The 17,850-nt window shown below is 44.5% G+C and overlaps 1 protein-coding gene across 1 annotated transcript in view; it reads left to right on the top strand.

Annotated features, from left to right (window-relative positions):
* The window catches only part of Cds1 (CDP-diacylglycerol synthase 1), a 66,891-nt gene extending 49,765 nt beyond the window's left edge, over positions 1 to 17,126 (top strand). Inside the window, exons 7-13 of the mRNA XM_059274814.1 lie at positions 315 to 397; positions 1,619 to 1,706; positions 3,998 to 4,066; positions 7,082 to 7,234; positions 9,140 to 9,259; positions 10,722 to 10,825; positions 14,542 to 17,126. Of these exons, the coding sequence (XP_059130797.1) occupies positions 315 to 397; positions 1,619 to 1,706; positions 3,998 to 4,066; positions 7,082 to 7,234; positions 9,140 to 9,259; positions 10,722 to 10,825; positions 14,542 to 14,671 (747 nt within the window). The 3' untranslated portion in view covers positions 14,672 to 17,126. The remainder of the gene's footprint in view (positions 1 to 314; positions 398 to 1,618; positions 1,707 to 3,997; positions 4,067 to 7,081; positions 7,235 to 9,139; positions 9,260 to 10,721; positions 10,826 to 14,541) is intronic.
* The last annotated feature ends 724 nt before the right edge of the window (positions 17,127 to 17,850 follow it).

A 17,850-nucleotide genomic window follows, 5' to 3' on the forward strand; every position in this document is an offset into this window, starting at 1 on the left:
CTCACCAATTTAAATGGAGTCATCCAGGATTGTGCTTTATTTCTCCGTGTTTCTAAAAACGTAATAGCATGTCTCACTGGTATTAGCATTCCCTTGATGTGTAAATGACAATCACTTTGCTAAACATTTTCGTTATTTCAGGCTTTTAGTAGACAGTGTAATTTACTAACTGCACTTGTTTTGTTTGTATGACCTTATCTTACAAGTTTTGATCAGAAGTCATGGCAGAAAATTTGTGTTTCAAAATTGCTCTTGCTAATTGGCTGTCTAATTAGCTGTGTTTGCTAATTTTTGTGTTGTTGGGCTATTAACAGTTCGCATGGACCCATGTCACTTTACTGATAACCGTTACTCAGTCACATCTTGTCATCCAAAATCTGTTTGAAGGCATGATATGGTAAGGGATTATGTTGTTACGCTGCGTTCTGTTGTTCTGTCTTGCCCTTTAAACCCCCAGCACCGGCAGGAGCTTTGCATTTCCGCTACAACACGAGAACCACTTGCTTATCCCATTAAAATTACCGAGTTTTACTTACTGTTTGACAACTGAGCACAAAATCCTTTATTAATGACTGGAAACCTTTCTTTTAGTTTCAAATAAAATGCAAAAAGTCTTCCTCAAGACCCACTTCCATTTTTAGATGCTAATAAGCCCCAGCATTACTTTTTAAGAAACAAAGGTTAGATGTTATTTACATGGAGTTTGAAAGTATGTGGCTTTCAATAAGTGGGTTGGATAAATGCCTTTTCCCTGGGTGACAGTTGGGTGGGTCCTGCTTCCCGTCTGGGAACGAGCAAGCTTCTAGACTGTGTATGTGCAGAGCTGTGTGCTCCACAGCACTGCAGACAGCATTTTTATTGATTAAAAGTTATCCAGATTAATAACTAGAGAGGATCTGGAATGGAGAAAGACTTAATGAAGTTCTCTATCCATGCGTATAGATGATGAAAATGAGGCTTCTCCCTTCACATCTGTTATGAAGTCAGCAAGTGGAATCTTCTACAGCTAACTGGAGTTTTGCTGGAGTTTTGCCAGCATAAGTTTTACCCTCCTGACAGCTTACCAAACTGTGCGTGTGTTTGTGTAAACAATCTAGTTTAGGGAGGGATGCCATATAAAACCTTTACATTGAGGGAGAAGTGTTGCTTATATAAATAGGTTCTGCAAAGTTATCAGAGTTTGACACAGTCATGGGCTAAGATAGAACTGAAATTAATAATTTTCCTGAAAGAATTTGCATTAAGAGCTTCATGTATAAGCTTGTCACTTTAGTCTCTGGCTGCACAAGTGACTTGTTTTGCATTTCACAAGGCTGCTCTTCTTAAAAGAAATGATGATTTCTTGAAAGTTGTTCCTTATAAAATTACATTTTAAATGTTTGTAACTATAGCAATTGGTTATTTCATAGTTTCCTTAGCAAGGTTCTCTAAGTGTCTTAGTTTAGTGGTAGTTTTGTTACATCTCCTGGCTAACTGAGCGAGCTTGTGTGATACTCTCTGCTTCTCCTGGGCTGTGCTCTGTGCTGTTCACTGTGGGATCTAAAGGGTTGTCATGTGGGTTCATTCTGAGCTGTAAATTGTTTAATCACACAGACTTTTCTCTGCTAATGTTTTAAAGGTTCCTTGTTCCAATATCAAGTGTCATCTGCAATGACATCACTGCTTACCTCTTCGGATTTTTTTTTGGAAGAACTCCTTTAATTAAGGTAATGGGAAATGTTAGAAGGAAGCCCTTCCCATAGGCTTCAAGCCAGGCCACAGAACATTTCAAGCGTTTGCTGCTCTTGCACACTTTTGGTTTCTCGGGCACCTTGATGTTCCCACATGCAGCAGCTTGCCACAGTGCAGGGCAGTCAGCTACTGTCTTAGGAGGTCGCTCTCAGTTTTCTGTCAGGTGTTCAGTTGGTCCTCCATGGGGTCGGACTCCATTTTCTTTCAATTGTGAGAACTCGTCTTTCTGCTGGTTTCTCCTCCCCGACAGTTGCTCAGTTCTTTAACCCGTTCCCAGCATTCCCATGGCTCGCTATCCCGTCCTTCCCCAAACTTCCTAAAAGAGCAAGGTGCACGGTCTCTGTGTACCGTCATCCAAAGACTCCCAAGTTCATTATAAATAAGAGACTGGGGGTCTGCAGCCAGCGGAAGGAGATTGAGACAAGGGAGGAAAGCGTGTGTGAACAGCCCCCATGTTTGCCTTAGATTTGCTTCTGTGTATTAAATTATTCAGATTTCATTTTGGGTAAGAAAGAATCCATTTCTTCATGAAAAAATCCAACCTTTTCCTTTTTCCCTTTTCTTAGGACTGGTTTCATTTTTTTTTTAAGAGCTTTTTATGTTGGGACTTGATGTAGGAGTCAGTTTCCACACTGAGCAGAATGTTTAATAGGAAGGAGTCTCATAAATATGTTCCTTGGCTGGGATGAAAGCAATTATATGGAGGAACTGGTGGAGTATGGATTAGCCTTGTGCTGTTGAGAGTGGTGTAAGGAAGTGTAGTGCTCCTGGGGAGTGTGTGGGTAGCCTGCCCCTCAGGGTACCGCCGTCAACTCTCCTCTTGTGGGTGGTCACACAGCACCAGGCCCAGCTGCAGGGCTACTGGTGTGCAAATGTGGATCTCTGAAATGTCTCTGAAGCTGCTGCAGCAGAGAACAAGACAGTGTATTCACGATGCTTGCATGGGCTGAACTCTAAACCAACGTGCCTTGAGAGACTAAGACCCATGCAGGAATCCTAGGGACTGGTTTTGAATACCTTTCAAGTGATTTCACCAAAGATTATTTGTATGATACGCCCAGGAGGTTGGGCAATTAACTTGTGATCTGGTATGAGTCAGCTTGAAGCTCTCTTAAGTAATCAGCAGACACTTTGAATTTGAGTCCACTTAATGGCACTAATACAGACATGGGATTATCCCAGGAAAAGGTGCAGTGGTTCCTTCTTTGTGGTAAAAATGTCACCGGATTTGTTAAGAAACCATTGCTGCCAACTAGTTTAACTTAGAGGTTTCTCAACCTCAAGATAAGAAGTCTACAAGGATCTCAGGTAGCTGGGGCTGTGACCCATTCTTTCCCCCTGAGAGTTAGTGCTGTCCCTACCAGCCCACTCATCATATACATTCTAATGCTTACCTTCCATGACAGCTTTGGTGCAGTTAGGACCACAGCTCCAGAGTTTTCTCTCCTATCCCTTATACTACCAAGTTCCAGACTTACTTCCATATTTTTCCCCCTGAATGTCTCATTGACTGGGAAATAATAGCCAGACTGTGAAACATACCCAGCGTCTATTCTCAGAAGCACAATATGTTCCTTTCTGTCTAAAGGTAGACATAGATTATGGGGGTGGGTGCATAATTTAAGGCTGTTGAATATTTCATTTCAGAAGGAAATCTCATATGTCTTGTAAATTGGGACTGAGCTGAACAGGCTAGTACAAATTTGTAATCTCAGACTTGATTACAAGAAGAGGCTGAGGCAGGAGGGTTGTGAATTCTAGACCAGAATAGGCTCCATAGTGGGGCCCTATCTCCCTAGTCTCCCTGACAAAGAGGAGACAGCCTGGAGTGTTGAGTGTCTGTCTGTCTGTCCGTGCCTTGTTGTGTTCCTTCTTTTCTCCGGTCAGTAGCAGGTCAGCACTGGAGATGTCTGTGTAGGATGACTAATAATCTTATTCCAAGAGAAGCCTGCAAGTCGTGAGAAAATTATTTCAATATTGAGTTTATAGCCCTTTGAAAGGAAAAAAGGGAAAGAACTTGAGGCTGCTGAGCGGAGGTGAATAGATATTGACAGTCTATCACACAAGTGTGAGGGGATGCCCTGCATTAGGTGCTGCTCAAGACACTTGCTCAGGTCAGTCGTGACCATGCCGTGGACAACTGGAGTTTCAGCCCATTCTAGTAAGAGGAAAGGAAAGAGATGTACAGGGTATTGGGGGAACTCAATGGGGCTCTTCCACTCTCTGGTTTTGTACATTTACCAACCCTCCATCTTATCCTCTTTAGCTATCTCCTAAGAAGACCTGGGAAGGATTCATTGGTGGTTTCTTCTCCACAGTCATATTTGGATTCATTGTGAGTTTTACTGGGATTTTACTTTTATTTATAATCTGAAAATGCATGTTAGGTTTTAGCCTTTTCTAAAATGCTAGTCATATTTTTCTTGAAACTTACTACATAGGCACCCATAGTCAGTCATTCTCTGCGTTTTGATTAGTGTTGACTCTGTGGTGGTCTCCATCTGCTGCAAAATGAACTTTGTTTGATGAGAAGTGAGAGCCACACTGACCTGTAGATATAAGACAGGCTGCCCGTCCCCACCAATACATCTACAGTTTCACTTCTACACCTAAGACTCTTGGAACATCGCCGAAGAAGGAGAGAACCAGGATGTCCACTGCAGGATAGTGTCTTTCATATTTGCCAGGAGCTGCACCCCTGAAATCTTAGCAGTGATCATCTAAACAAGCCCTGCACAGTGACAACACACACAGGAGAAATCTCACAAGGCCTCCCCTAGATGAGGAGGGATAGGCCATTGATGGCTGCCAAAAGAGGGGGCATCAGTCTTCTTGAGAGACGAGACCCTTACAGGTCATCCACTCCCAAGTGATCAGCCCTAAACATGTATACATGTGAGCAGGTTGCATTTATGTGTGTGTGTGTGTGTGTAGGTGAGTGTGTAAAACAGTATAATTGAAGAAGATGAGGCTATGAATTTGAGAAGTGATCAGGGGGACACAGGAGGAGTTGGAGAAGGGAGCAGGAGGCCTGGAAGTGATGTACTTGTGTATGAAATGCTTCAAACCAACAAACAAAAAACCCCAACCTACTAAGCATAACCAACTTTGAACACCAGTACCTGTCACTCTGGCTACAGAGCAGGTCATGTGGAAACTTAAACTCTGTGTCCCAGAGGGATCCAGACTGCTGGACTTTGTCAGGTGGTTCCAGAGTGCCTCCACGTTGTAGGCCCACATGCCCTTTGTTTTGGTCCTTTCTGAAAGCTGCTCTGCTTGTTAGGAGGGTACAGATGCTGGGACAGGTGTCCTCTGAGTACTAGCAGGGTGCAGATGGTGTTCAGGTCTGCCTCCTGACACATGGTGACCACCGGCTCAATGAGTAGTTCCTGCCGTGAGCCCAGCCTGGTTAAAATATCAGCTCACGGTTGAGGGTTTGGGGCAGTGTTGTTTTATTTGGTTTTGGTGCTTGGGATTAAACCCAGGACCGTGAGCATGCTGAGCAAACACTCTACCACTGAGCACATCCCTAGCCCTAGAGCTGGGGTTTAACTAAAGGTATCTAGTTAAAGGTATCTGGGGAGGCAGAGGCAGGCAGACCTCTGTGAGTTCAAAGCCAGCCTGGTCTACAGAGTGAGTTCCAGGACAGCCAGAGCCATACAGCGGGACCCTGTCTCAACCTCCCTCCGCAAATAACAATAAAATTACTATAGTAAAATGTAGTGGGACGATTTCCTGTGTTCGGCCTGCCACTTAACAAATCTCTCCCCAGGTAAACACACAGAGGCTTATATTATAACTGCATGGCCGTGGCTCACACCTTTTGCTAACTAGCTCTTATATCTTAAATTAGCTCATAACTATTAATCTATGTGTCGCCACATGGTCCATGGCTTTGCCTGCGTCCCATTACATGTTGCTCCTTGGGCGGCTCACTGGCATCTCTCCCAGCCTTCTTCTTGTCTCTCTCTTTGAATTTCCTGCCTGACCCTAAGCTACCTTGCCATAGGCCAAAACTTTATTTATCAACCAATCAGAGCAACACATATTCACAGCGTACAGAAAGACATTCCCCATCAGTAAAAGATATCAATAAAGGGACTATACATGACTAAATAAAAGAAAAATATACAAAAAGATTACTGTTAGGGAATTCAAAAATTTAAGTCTAGTCCCTGAGAACTATAGTTGATAATACAATATCACACTCAGGCATAGTGTAATAATAACAACACAAAGCTTTGGGAGAGTAAATATGTAAATAAATGTGGCATTGTCCTGTATGGGGAAACTACCCCTCTCTTCAATTCAAAACAGAATTCATTCTCAAAGAAAATTCTAGTAGAATTTGGAGGGAAAAACAAGTTTTGAGGTAGAATGTTAGTAATCATTGATACATACAGAGAATCCAGTTCTACTTAAGGTTTATGTATCAAAATGAAATACCAAGTTAAATAATACTGTAAGAGTTTATTATTTAAAGATTCTATATGGAAAGCCCTGTCATTGGAAGAAGTAAAGAGCCCTTAAAATGTACCTACAACCAGATAAGAAACTGGCTCATGTGGATGCAGAAGCAGTTGGAATCTGTTCCTAGCAGCATGTTTGAATTTCTGCTGTTCTTGAGCAAAACAGTGGAGTGAGTAGCTGCAAGAGAAGTAGAGTCAAATGTGCAAGAAGATGTTTTATCTGATCTCCTTTTCCATGGCTGAAGATGGCTAGTTTTAAAGCCTTCAATGATGAACAGTTGAGTCAGGCATCCTGGGCTGGTAAGGGACAGTGGTAACTTCCACATGCACTGTTGTGCACTGTTTGTTTAGAGATTGTGTGTCAGCTGATGAAATTAATTCGTTATGTGTAGTAAGTCCTTCTGCACAGCCCACATCTTTATAATTCACCCCCTTACCGTGCCTTCTTAGGCCCCGCTAAGAGTGACTTTAAAAGTAAGGTCTTGGGCTGGAGAGATGGCTCTTTGGGTAAAGGCACTGTCTGTGTAAAGCCTGGGGACCAGAGTTTGATCCCCAGAGTTCACGTAAAAGGAGAAGGAGAAAACTGACTCCACAGAGCAGTCCCCTGGCAGGTGCACACACACCATACACTCATACTTAGAATAGTAATAAGATAAAGTGTAAAAGTAGGATCTCCTGTACAGCTCCTTTAAGACTGTTAGCCCTGCCTCTTCTGAGGTTGGATGGAGCGCTCACTGCTTTCAATCAGGGTTTCTCCTGGGACCATCCTGACCTAGCTTTGTGACTACATAGCCAATGCAAAGACACTCGGATCTGGCTCTGTCCTTTGTGGCACTCAGCTTCCTTGGGCAGTATCTCATGCATTCTGCTTTGTTCTTCAGGCTGCCTATGTGTTGTCCAAATACCAGTACTTTGTGTGCCCAGTGGAATACCGAAGCGATGTCAACTCTTTCGTGACAGAATGTGAGCCCTCAGAACTCTTCCAGCTTCAGAGTTACTCCCTCCCTCCGTTCCTAAAGGCGGTGTTGAGACGGGTAAGAGCAGATGGCTAGCTAATGTGCTTGAGAGCTACCGGGCGACTGAGCTTCGTTCAAAAGGGCTGTTCTGGCTCTGTTTTTTTAAAAAGATGTAGAAGTGGGTTGTATGTCTGTCATCATCTTAAACATCAAATGGGTATTAACATTTCCAAGCATATGTTTGTACACTAGGAATTTATTTGTATAATGACTTAAATACTGATAATAATTTATTTTATGTTTTTTAAAAAGTATTTTAAAATATAAATAAAATTTAAAAATAAATGTAAAGATTTTTACAAATAAATAAATACAGGTTACTGATATGATTTGAGTTAAGTATGAAACTTAATTAAGACTCATCAGTTGAAAGAGCCCTTAATTTTTAGGGGTCATTTTAATATAGAAATCTTCTTAAAATGAGTCTCCCTGTTGCCACCATTTAAAGCACCTGAGATGCCATCCCCAGAACGTTTGGCGTGCTCTCCAGTAGACTCCTCCTGTCTGTTGTTGCATCATCAAAGTGGGAGACAGTGAGCTGATTAGTTTTTACACAGGAAGAGAGAACCTCAGCTGAAGGATTGCCTCCATCAGATTGTCCTGTGGACTTGTCTGTGGGACATTTTCTTAATTACTGATTGACGGAGGAGGGCCCAGCCCACTGTGGGAGGTGCCGTCCCTCTGCAGGTGGGCCTGAGGAAAGTAGCTGAGCAAGCCAGTGGACAAAAGCCAGCAAGCAGGGTCCTAAGGTTCCTGCCTTGGCTTGCCTGGGTGATGGAGTATAACCTGTAAGCCAAATTGCTTCCCCTCACAGCAGCAGAAAGCAAGCAAGGACATACAGTAACTGTGCACATGTGTGTGTGTGCTTCAGACTCACAGCCGCAAGTTGCTAGAAACAAGTTAGCCTACAAATAATTTATCTCTTTGAGTGCTCAATGTTTGGTTTCCAAACATTTTTTCACTATCCATGCTTCCTGTTCTATGCTATAAACCTTCGGCTGGTACCAGTCTAAAGTTTGGAGCAATGTTGTTCTTTGAGAACAGATCGAAAACTTTGTGGGCTGACATCTTTTTGGACCATATTCATCAAGTGCTGCTTTTAGTTCATAGTTACTTAAGGAGGAAAAGAGCTATACACTCAACTAATTTGAATATAAAATTCTGTTCAGATGATTTCACTAAATCCTTTGCAATCATTTTGTTCATGTTCATTTTGACAGGTCTTCTTTTGTTTGAGTCAGGGTCTTACCATGTAGCCCAGGCTGGTCTTCAACTCAAGGATAATCCTGTGTCAGCTTACAGAGTACATTCCACTACCCCTTGACAGTTTTTAAGAAAATCATTTCTGAGCTGGGCAGTAGTGGTTCACCCCTTTAGTCCCAGCACTTGAGGTCAGCTTGGTCTACAGAGCAAGTTCTAGGACAGCCAAGGTTACACAGAGAAACCCTGTCTTGAAAATTAATTTAAAAAAAAAAAAAGAAAGAAAAGGAAAAGAATTTTATTTCTGTGTGTTTCTATAGCTTTCAACTTAGTTTTGGTGACAAAGACAACTTTTTGCTATTTCATCATTTAAAATTAGCTAGCATTATAAAATATAAAATTAAAATAAATTCTATACTTATAAGAACAAAGTATTATGGCCAAAAGAGCAAACCCAAACTAAAGTGTGAATCTCCCACACAGCTGTTTCCTAAGCCCTGGATGAGCAGGAATTCTACCAGGTGTGACAGTGAGGCTGTGGGTGATGGACAGGGCATGGAGACTGCTGATGATGGCATTTTTCTCTCCTGGTCTTGAAGGCGTGAGACATTGACAGAAATGTGGCCTGTTTTGACCTCCTGTGTCTGCCGTGGTTCCCGGGTCACATGGCATGAATGAGTGCCATATTAACACAGCTGGTCCTCTCCACTTCTTCCTCCGTAGGACACAGTGAGCTTGTATCCCTTCCAGATACATAGCATTGCTCTCTCAACGTTTGCCTCACTGATTGGCCCATTTGGAGGCTTTTTCGCCAGTGGATTCAAAAGAGCTTTCAAAATCAAGGTGTGTTTTACATTCTCTGCTACACTGTTAGTGCTCCTCCCTAGGAGCCATTTTGTCATTGGGATGTGGTCCACAACTGGCCACATGAAGCCCGTGGGAGCTGGTTCGCTGAAAGCTGTCCCTACACTTTAGTAGAGCAGTGTCGTCCTAAAGCGGTATCATCACAGCCTTCCTCCCTTGCCAGGTTAAGGTAGAACTGGCTCATTAAGGGCTAGCATGGCTATTGAAGATGTGTTAGTCAGGAATGGTGCTCTGAGGAGGTGGAATTGGAGCTGAGATCTAAAAAGAGAGTAAGTCTTACTGGGAAGTCTGAGGAGGAGATTGAAGTGAGGACAAGGAAGGAGTTGTTAGTCGAAGGGGAACAAGGACAGAGCGGCTGTGTTAGAGACGGGCAGAGAGCACAGTGTTTGGAAACCCGACCACTTTAGACCTTAGGATGGTCAGGGAAGTGAATGAACTCAGGGAGCCTCTGCCCTGCAAAGGGTGCTGGGGGGGGGGGGGGGGCGGGGAGGGAGGCCGAGGAGGAGAGATAATACACAAAGCCTACAAGGTCCCTGGCCTCAAGATGCTCCCTCCCCATGGGGGGAGGGTGGGAAACAGTCTAGTCCCAGTGACACCTGAGGCTTCATGGGGGGTGACTGCCTTGCAGTGAGATCAGGCCTCTGGGGCTCCCTCATGCCTCAGTGAGCAGAAAGGGAGGAAATGGGTTGGCAAAAATCAGTCATAGGTATTTAGAAGACATTTTGTTTTGTTTTTATTTTCAATGGTCTCTAAGGTTCCTCATTGAAGAGAGAGGTTTTTTCCTCTTTCACAGCTGAAGGTGCAGTTGCTGTTGTGTGTTAGGTGCCCTGGTGTGCCTGAAGAGCCACGAGTTACTTGTGTGAGTGACTTGTGCTCTCCAGGGTCCAGGCAGGGAGTGCAGCTGCAGAAACCTCACCACCTAGCCTCACCTCAGGCTGCTGATGGACAAACATGTTCTCAGTGAGCAGCTGCTCTGTTCTGGTTACCTCAGTGCTTACTGATGTCTCTTTATCACTGGAGTGTGTTCCAGAACAAGAGCTGTTTGGATAAACATGAGGTAGAAATGCTGTGCATCTGAGAGCCACTGAGGCAGCTCCCACACGGCTTCTGGCCATGTGGGACACAGGCAGTTACAAAGTTAGATAAGGGTAGTTGGTAGACTTTTTAATTTAGAAAAATTACATTAATGAGTAAAAGTGCTAGACTTAATTAATATTTAGTGTTGTTTCAGTGCTGTGGGCCAACTCAGAAATCATTAAACAGTGAGTGGAGAGTTGAAAAATATCGTTTTAATCTGTTGGTATTTTCTAATTTATTTGTATTTGTTAGAAAAAAATTAATAGTGAAGTTGTTTTCCTTGTAAAGTCTGTAAAACTGAAAAGACATTCACAGGTCAGAATTTGGTACAAGTGATACTTTTGCACATTGTCTGTTTCTGCAGGATTTTGCAAACACCATTCCTGGACATGGTGGGATAATGGACAGGTTTGATTGTCAGTATCTGATGGCCACGTTCGTGCATGTGTACATCACAAGCTTCATAAGGTACTGTTCGGTTAAGAACAAAACCAAAACTTTTCATTGTATGATTCTTTTGAATTCCCATTAGTTGAAACTAACTGCTTCTGTCAACGGTAGTTTATAATGTCAAGTTAAATGGAATTGTAGCTCTAAGTAGTAAGGTCCAATCTTCTTTGTTTTTAAAACATTTGAGCAACTTAAAGGTAGTATACACCATGATTGTTAGCAGACTCAATTAAAAGACTCAATAAAAAGACCCAGTTAATGTGACTCATGCTAGGTTCAAAGTACAAGCAGACTATTTCTGTACTGTGGTATTTCACTGAATGCTGCTAAGGAAGAGGAAGGACAGTTCATTCAGCCCAGTTCTTGCATGAGTGTCTGTGACATGTCACAGAGTGCTCTAGGTATGACTCCAGCATAGAACATAGCAAAGCGGACCCCTATCCTCAGAGTTGCTCGCTGTGGGATCAGAGAAGTAGTGATGGTCTGAGCTGGCAGGGAGGTTGGCGCTGGTTGTGTGGGGGCGGAGGAGCCAGCTGTGTAGTAAACGGTTGGTTTTGTTAGTAGATAAGACTTTCAGATCTGCCCTCCAGTGGCAGTTCAGCACAGGAAAGCCAACAGAAGTAACATAGTGACTTGATGATCTCCATGGCCTCCACGGGGGCCCAGAAGGCCACGGAAAATAAGTTTTCACAGAGTTATTGAGAGGGAAACTTACATTTAGAAATTCTTAAATGTACACTTAAAACTATGTATGCATACCAGTGTATGAATTTTTGTATTAGTCTTTTGGGGGAGGGAGGTTACAGTCTTAAAATTTACCAACTTCCTTCACGTTTTCAAAGAACCAAGAGGTTATTAGTTTTCTGTGTGGTATATTTATTTTCTCCTTCATTGACTTATACTCATTTTTTTCATTTCTTTATATTTTTAAAGTTTAATTTGTTCTTTTTCTAGCTTTTTAAGATGAAGCCTAGGTGGTTGATTTTTCACCTTCTTATCTCTTTGACACACTTGATTCTTGTCCTGTGTGTTCTAGTGTGTTCATTTTTGTCAGTCAGTGGCAAGTATTCTTCAGTTTCCTGTGTCACCTTCTCCTTTGACACTCAGGTTATTTAGAAGTATATTGATTAATTTCCAAACAAAGCAAGACTTTGTTCTTTCGTTATTGATATTTGCCCTAGTCTCAATGTGGTTAAAAGAACCTAATTTTTGAACCTTGCTTCGTGGCTCAGCACATCATCTTTTCTGGTACATGTTGCGTCCGCACAGAAGCAGGGGCCCACCTTGCAGTTTTTAGATGTGATACTGTGTCAGGTGTAGTTCTGCTGAGTGCCGAGTGCGGTCGCTTGCTCCACCTTAACAGAGCGCTGTGGGCTGGCTCTCCTGCCATGGTCGCAGCTCATTCCTTTCTCTGCTTTGGTAGAAGTGTGTAAGTTGGAAATCATCCCTTTCGAGGTGGTATTGAAATGCAGTGACACAGCATTGTTTCTCTGTGGAATTCCTCATTTGGTTGCTGTACCGCCATCTTTTCCCGCTTGCCTCGCTGCCTGCGCCGATGCATGTTAGGACGCTCCAGCAGCTTCTGTTGGGGTAGGGCTAGCACGCTGGTTCTCTATCTTTTTCATCCCCTTGTGGTCATTTTCAACAGTGTCTTTCTTTTCTGCTTGTTTTCTTTCTTTGTGACTCCATCAGTGAGTGGTCTCTGTCTTTTTATATGGCGTTTCCTTGTAGATGGAGTTTGGCATTAGTAATTTATGACTAAGTCCCTAAAAAAACAAAAACAAAAACAACAACAAAAGTTTCATTTTTCCGAAGATGGCAGGTTTTTAAGGCATTAATTCACACTCTTTGTTTAGAAAGGAATTTATCTTGTGCTCTCTCAGCGGCCAAGTCATGCAGAGCTGTGTCCCTGCCTTCTGAAAGCAGATCCTTGGCCTATTTGGAAGGCAGCGGTGTCCTGGATCCAGCTCCCGGGAAACGCCTGCTGACATCACTTTCCATTTAGCTGAACTTGCTGGGATGGCTCCTTTCTCTGTGGGCGGCTGCTCCAGCTTGTGCCATGGAATATAACAAGACAAGCCGGGCTGTAATTTGAGTGGACTTGGCCTGTGAGGGGCACATGGCCACAGGTTCTGCCAGTTTGCCTTGAGATATGAAGGTGACCCATGGGGTGGCTACTCTGCGCTTGCTCTTGTGTAGCTGTTGTTGAAGTCAAAGATTTTTCAGAGTAAATTGTGCCTCTGTCCATCCCCATTGTGATAATTCTATAGAAGACATTTCTTTGTCGCTGGAATTTCCATTTCTTACAATTCTGTTTTAAAATCTCTATTGTACGCCTTTAATCCCAGCACTCGGGAGGCAGAGTCAGGCGGATCTCTGTGAGTTCGAGGCCAGCCTGGGCTACCAAGTGAGTTCTAGGAAAGGCGCAAAGCTACACAGAGAAACCCTGTCTCGAAAAAAAACCAAAAAAAAAAAAAAAAATCTCTATTGTAAATCATTTACTTACCTTTTTTAACGTGTGTCTCAGACTTCTGAGCCATCCTACCTATTTTGCTCATGGGATTTTCCATTTAAATCTCACTATTGTTCATACATGCACCGCTCTGCAAATGCATTAGGAAGATTTAACGACAATAATTATACACAGATATTTTAAGGTGATAGGTTTGGGGAGGTTTGCTTTGTTTTTGTTTTTTTGAGCAATGTTTTACTCTGTAGACCAGACTGACCTGGAACTCACTATATAGTACAGCCTCGCTTCCAACTCATGGTAATTCTCCTGCCTCAGCATGTGCAGTACTGAGCTTACAGGTGTACGCTACCATGTCTGTCTCACTTCACAGACCGTTGTTTTTCAAAAGTGCATATAGAATGTATCAATGTGAGCTCTCCAGGTCAGGCTGTGGGCAGTTGTATTCCTGTGACTACAGCGGTATTACCAGAAGCCAGGGTGTGAAGGAGGGACCCCTGCCTGGAGTTCCTCTGAGCTCTTTGTACCCCAGCTGAGTTGCACACTGAAAGGCTGGGGCAGGGGTCCTGGAAGAGTGAGCCCAAGGAGAGAGGGGTGGTGGGCTGGGTCATGGCCCAGAGGTCATGTAGCTGTTCCCCGGGTCCCTTCTTCCTGCATGGACTGCTGTGGCAGAAGAGCAAGAGGCCAGGGCTGTCCTTGGGCCTCCGTTCAAAGAGCAGAGGGGGGTCTTCCTGCTCTTTGCTTCTTGGCATTTCCCTGGGACTTGGAAGAAGGCACTGACACCATGGTGCATTCTGGGTAGGGGCTTTGGAGCAGGACTTTAGTGTTTTGTCTCTCACATGAGTGGTCGTAGTTCCCTGAGGGCATTTCCTCAACGAAGCAACTTCCATGGTCTAGAAGTCTCTTTGAGGCTAAGAATTTTAAATTTCTTTGTGTGTGCTCCTTTCTGTTTGTCCCGTGTCTCCTGGCCTGCGGGTTTTTTCAAGTTGTCCTTGAGAGAATGTCTGTAGAACTTAGGTCTCTGTCCTGTGCCTGCTGCCCCCCATGCCTACTCTACGTTGCACATCACACCTCAAGGCACAGTCATTCTGGCCCTTTGCTCCCCTCCACAGGAGCGCTGGGCACTCACCTGGGACCTTGTGAAGAGCTGGTTCAGTTCTGTAAAGATGGTTGCTTAGCACTTAAGAACGGGTTCTCGGGAGCACATGCTCACTCAGCTCCCCATGCAAACAGTGTGACTGTGTCTTCTCTGCTTCATCCTCAGGGGTCCGAATCCCAGCAAGGTCCTCCAGCAGCTGCTGGTGCTTCAACCAGAGCAGCAGTTAAACATCTACAGAACCCTGAAGACTCATCTCACTGAGAAAGGGATCCTGCAGCCCACCTTGAAGGTGTAGCTGCCCCGAGAGGATGGACTGCCAAGGAGGAGCTGGCCGAAGAGCTCTGAAGTCTTGCACTGAGCCGGCGTGGGGCTAAAAACTCGGTAGATGCAGGTTTTACATGTATGAATGTTTCTTTCTCTGAAATTACTGTGAATATTTAACAAACACGTGATCTAAGTGGTGAGTGCATAGCAGTCGTCCGCCCTTGAAGCTACTATACTTTCTCAGATGTATTTTCCAATGTTAACTTCTCCGCCCTCACTTGCTGGGTTCCATAATTTAGGACACTTGTGTTTTAAAGAGTCAAACACTATAAATTGAGGCCCTCTTAGGGTTGTGCCTGGCAGTGTGATCTTTTGCACAAACATTGACCTTTGCACTGGGAACTGCCTCTCTGTAGCCGGATGCTTGCTGCAGGCACAAGGGGAGCCAGGTCTCCAGGGCTTCCTCCCCTTATAGACTCAAGTATTTCTGAAGGCCTGAGTTAGATTAAAAAAGAGAGAAAAAGAATGATTGTCCACTTTTTCCTGTTTTCTTTTTCCTTTTGGTTTGTTTGTTCATGGTACTGGGGATGGAACCCAGCGTCTCATACACAGCAGGCAGGACTCCATTCCTGGGCTCCGTTGCGGCCGGACTGCCTGTCTGAGAAGTAATAGTCTGCTGAGTGAAAACATCTTGATTTGAAGTAGTTTCAAGATTCCGAGGCTAGAGGCTGAAACCTGTGCCGTTACTGATTCGTTTAAAAGCAGGTATCTGAATCTACTTCTGATGAAACTTTTTTAAAAACATAACCAACTTCCCAAGAGACACAGAAGTGGGTCCTCAGTGCAGAAAGAGTCACCCCATGGCTTGGTGGTCGCTTCTGCTTTTCTTAGTTCCCTGGAAACTGATTTCACTGAGTCCCACGAAGGGGGGCGGGGGCATGGCTGAGGTGGAGCACTGGCAGGCTGCCTGTGGTGAGGCACCTCCTGGCGGTCCAGAGCCTGCCTCCAGCTCTCTGTATACCTCACCTGGAAGGTAGACCCAGGCCCTGCCGACTCCCTGGTGGTGATTGCTCTTCCCATCATGTCATCAAATCCAAGCGTAAAAATCAGGCAGAAATAATAGCTGTTGAGAAGAAAAGCACACGAATGCCGTGCCTTCCTGAGGTGGGCCGGACATTGTGGCCGACTCGAGGAAGCCTCCTCTTAGCCCTGGACATAGGCTCCTGTTGCTGCTTGTACTCCTCAGCCGTACTCAGCACATCAAACGTGGTTGGTCACACTCAGAAACCATCCAGTTCTGTCTTCAGTGTTCAGAGGGGGAAATAGAGACACTGTAAAGGCTATTTTGGTAATGAAAAGAGTAAATATTTTGTTTAAATTCGAAATGAATTTCAGTTATCAGCATTTCCTTCCTACTGTAGACATGCCTGGGTTCTGAGGATAAGCCTCCAGCCATCATGAGTACTACACTCACACCCGGTGTGTGGTGAGCACAGCGGACAGTGACCCCCAATCTGAGAACGTGGTCATTGTTGGGTCTGGTCTCTACCAGGTGACTTGTGACCTGGGGCTGCCCTGCCTCATGAAAGCACTACCACAGAGGATGCCACTGTTGAGTTGGGCCACATGTGAGTTAAGTCCAGCATCCCCTGCTTTTGTTAGTCCCACTCCCTTCTCCAGAGGTTGACCACAAAGAGTTGCAGGCACCCAAGAACCGGCGAAAACCGTGTGATAGGAACACGCCCCGAAAACATGGCCGTGCCCACAACTAAGAGCTGTTTGAGGGGGATGTGGAGTCTCCTAACCCACCATGTTTCCACAGGATTGGTGAGGTGTGGCAGGACAGAATTATGAGAGCATTACATATTCACACCTATTAAAAACCAATATTCTCCTAAACAAAGGAGGAAACTAGGACTATTGGGGTTTCTGTAAAAGCTTTTCTCAAATAGACTTTTAGGTTTGGGTGTACATCATGCCATATAAAAAACAAGTTCTTGATTTTAACAAAGCTCTGAAGATGAACGTTTCTAGCATACTTTTATAGCATGTATATTAAAATGAACTCTATCTTAGCCGACAATCTCCAGAAGAGCCAGACTCTGTTGGCATTCTATCTGCACCAGAAGAGGCTTCAGCTAATATAGTGTGAGGTGGACAAATGAGAACTGGGAACGCACAGTGATGCCCGCATTGGAAATCTGCTGTTCGGTACCCACTGTCTGGCTTCTTAACCTGCGGGCTGTTGATGTCTCCTGTCCTCGTGGTGGCCCACATCCGGTCACGGTCTGAGATGGAAGACCATCTCCTTTTAGTGATCCTTCTCTCCTCATTCGCACTTTGAACAAAGGTACGACCTCGTTCAACGGTAGCAACACTGTATATACACTGTACATGGGTGAAAGTTGATGATGTGTGTCAATCAGTTCTCTGAATCTTTTTACTGAAACTGGGATAGAAAAAACATAATAAAAAAATCGATGGTATTTTGACTTTGCTGTGCCTTTTTCTCATTGGAGAAGTATTTTGTAAGTATTGGGTTTCTAAAAGATGAACTGCCTGCCCCGTTCTCACTTTTTTTGGACAGCCCCATCCCTTGACTCAGAGTGTGATTTTATATACTTTTTGTTTGTTTTTGGTTTTGTTTTTGTTTTTTCGAGACAGGGTTTCTCTGTGCAGCTTTGGAGCCTGTCCTGGATCTCGCTCTGTAGACCAGGCTGGCCTCGAACTCACAGAGATCCACCTGCCTCTGTCTCCCGAGTGCTGGGATTAAAGGCGTGTGCCACCACCGCCCGGCTTGATTTTATATACTTCTAAGTGAGCTTCCCTGTCCCTTGCTGGTGAGACAGCTCGAAGGGGCCCTGATTTGTGTCCATCGAGGAGTGGCCGGTTAGTAATCCTGCCTGTGCCTCCCTGCTGCCCCTATCCAGTGGTCAAGGTCGAGCTGGCTGCGCTGAGCTGAAGACCGGCTGCTGCTTTGGCTGCGGGTGCTCGGGTGGGATTAAGCGCCTCTTGAGGGGTAGACAGCTGGCTACACTTGAGCAAACCCGGCATGCCTCCAGTAATCCACGTAGTACAGTGCGTCCTGGAAACAGCACGCTGGCACTTAGAGTTCTCTGCCCTGCTCAGATGGATGGGGGTGGTGGTGGTGGTGAACACAGTGGAGACAGGTGCAAACCCCAGGTTCATGGGAGATGGGGTTCCACATGA

The sequence above is a fragment of the Peromyscus eremicus genome, chromosome 10, assembly GCF_949786415.1.
Source record: "Peromyscus eremicus chromosome 10, PerEre_H2_v1, whole genome shotgun sequence".
NCBI lineage: Eukaryota > Metazoa > Chordata > Mammalia > Rodentia > Cricetidae > Peromyscus > Peromyscus eremicus.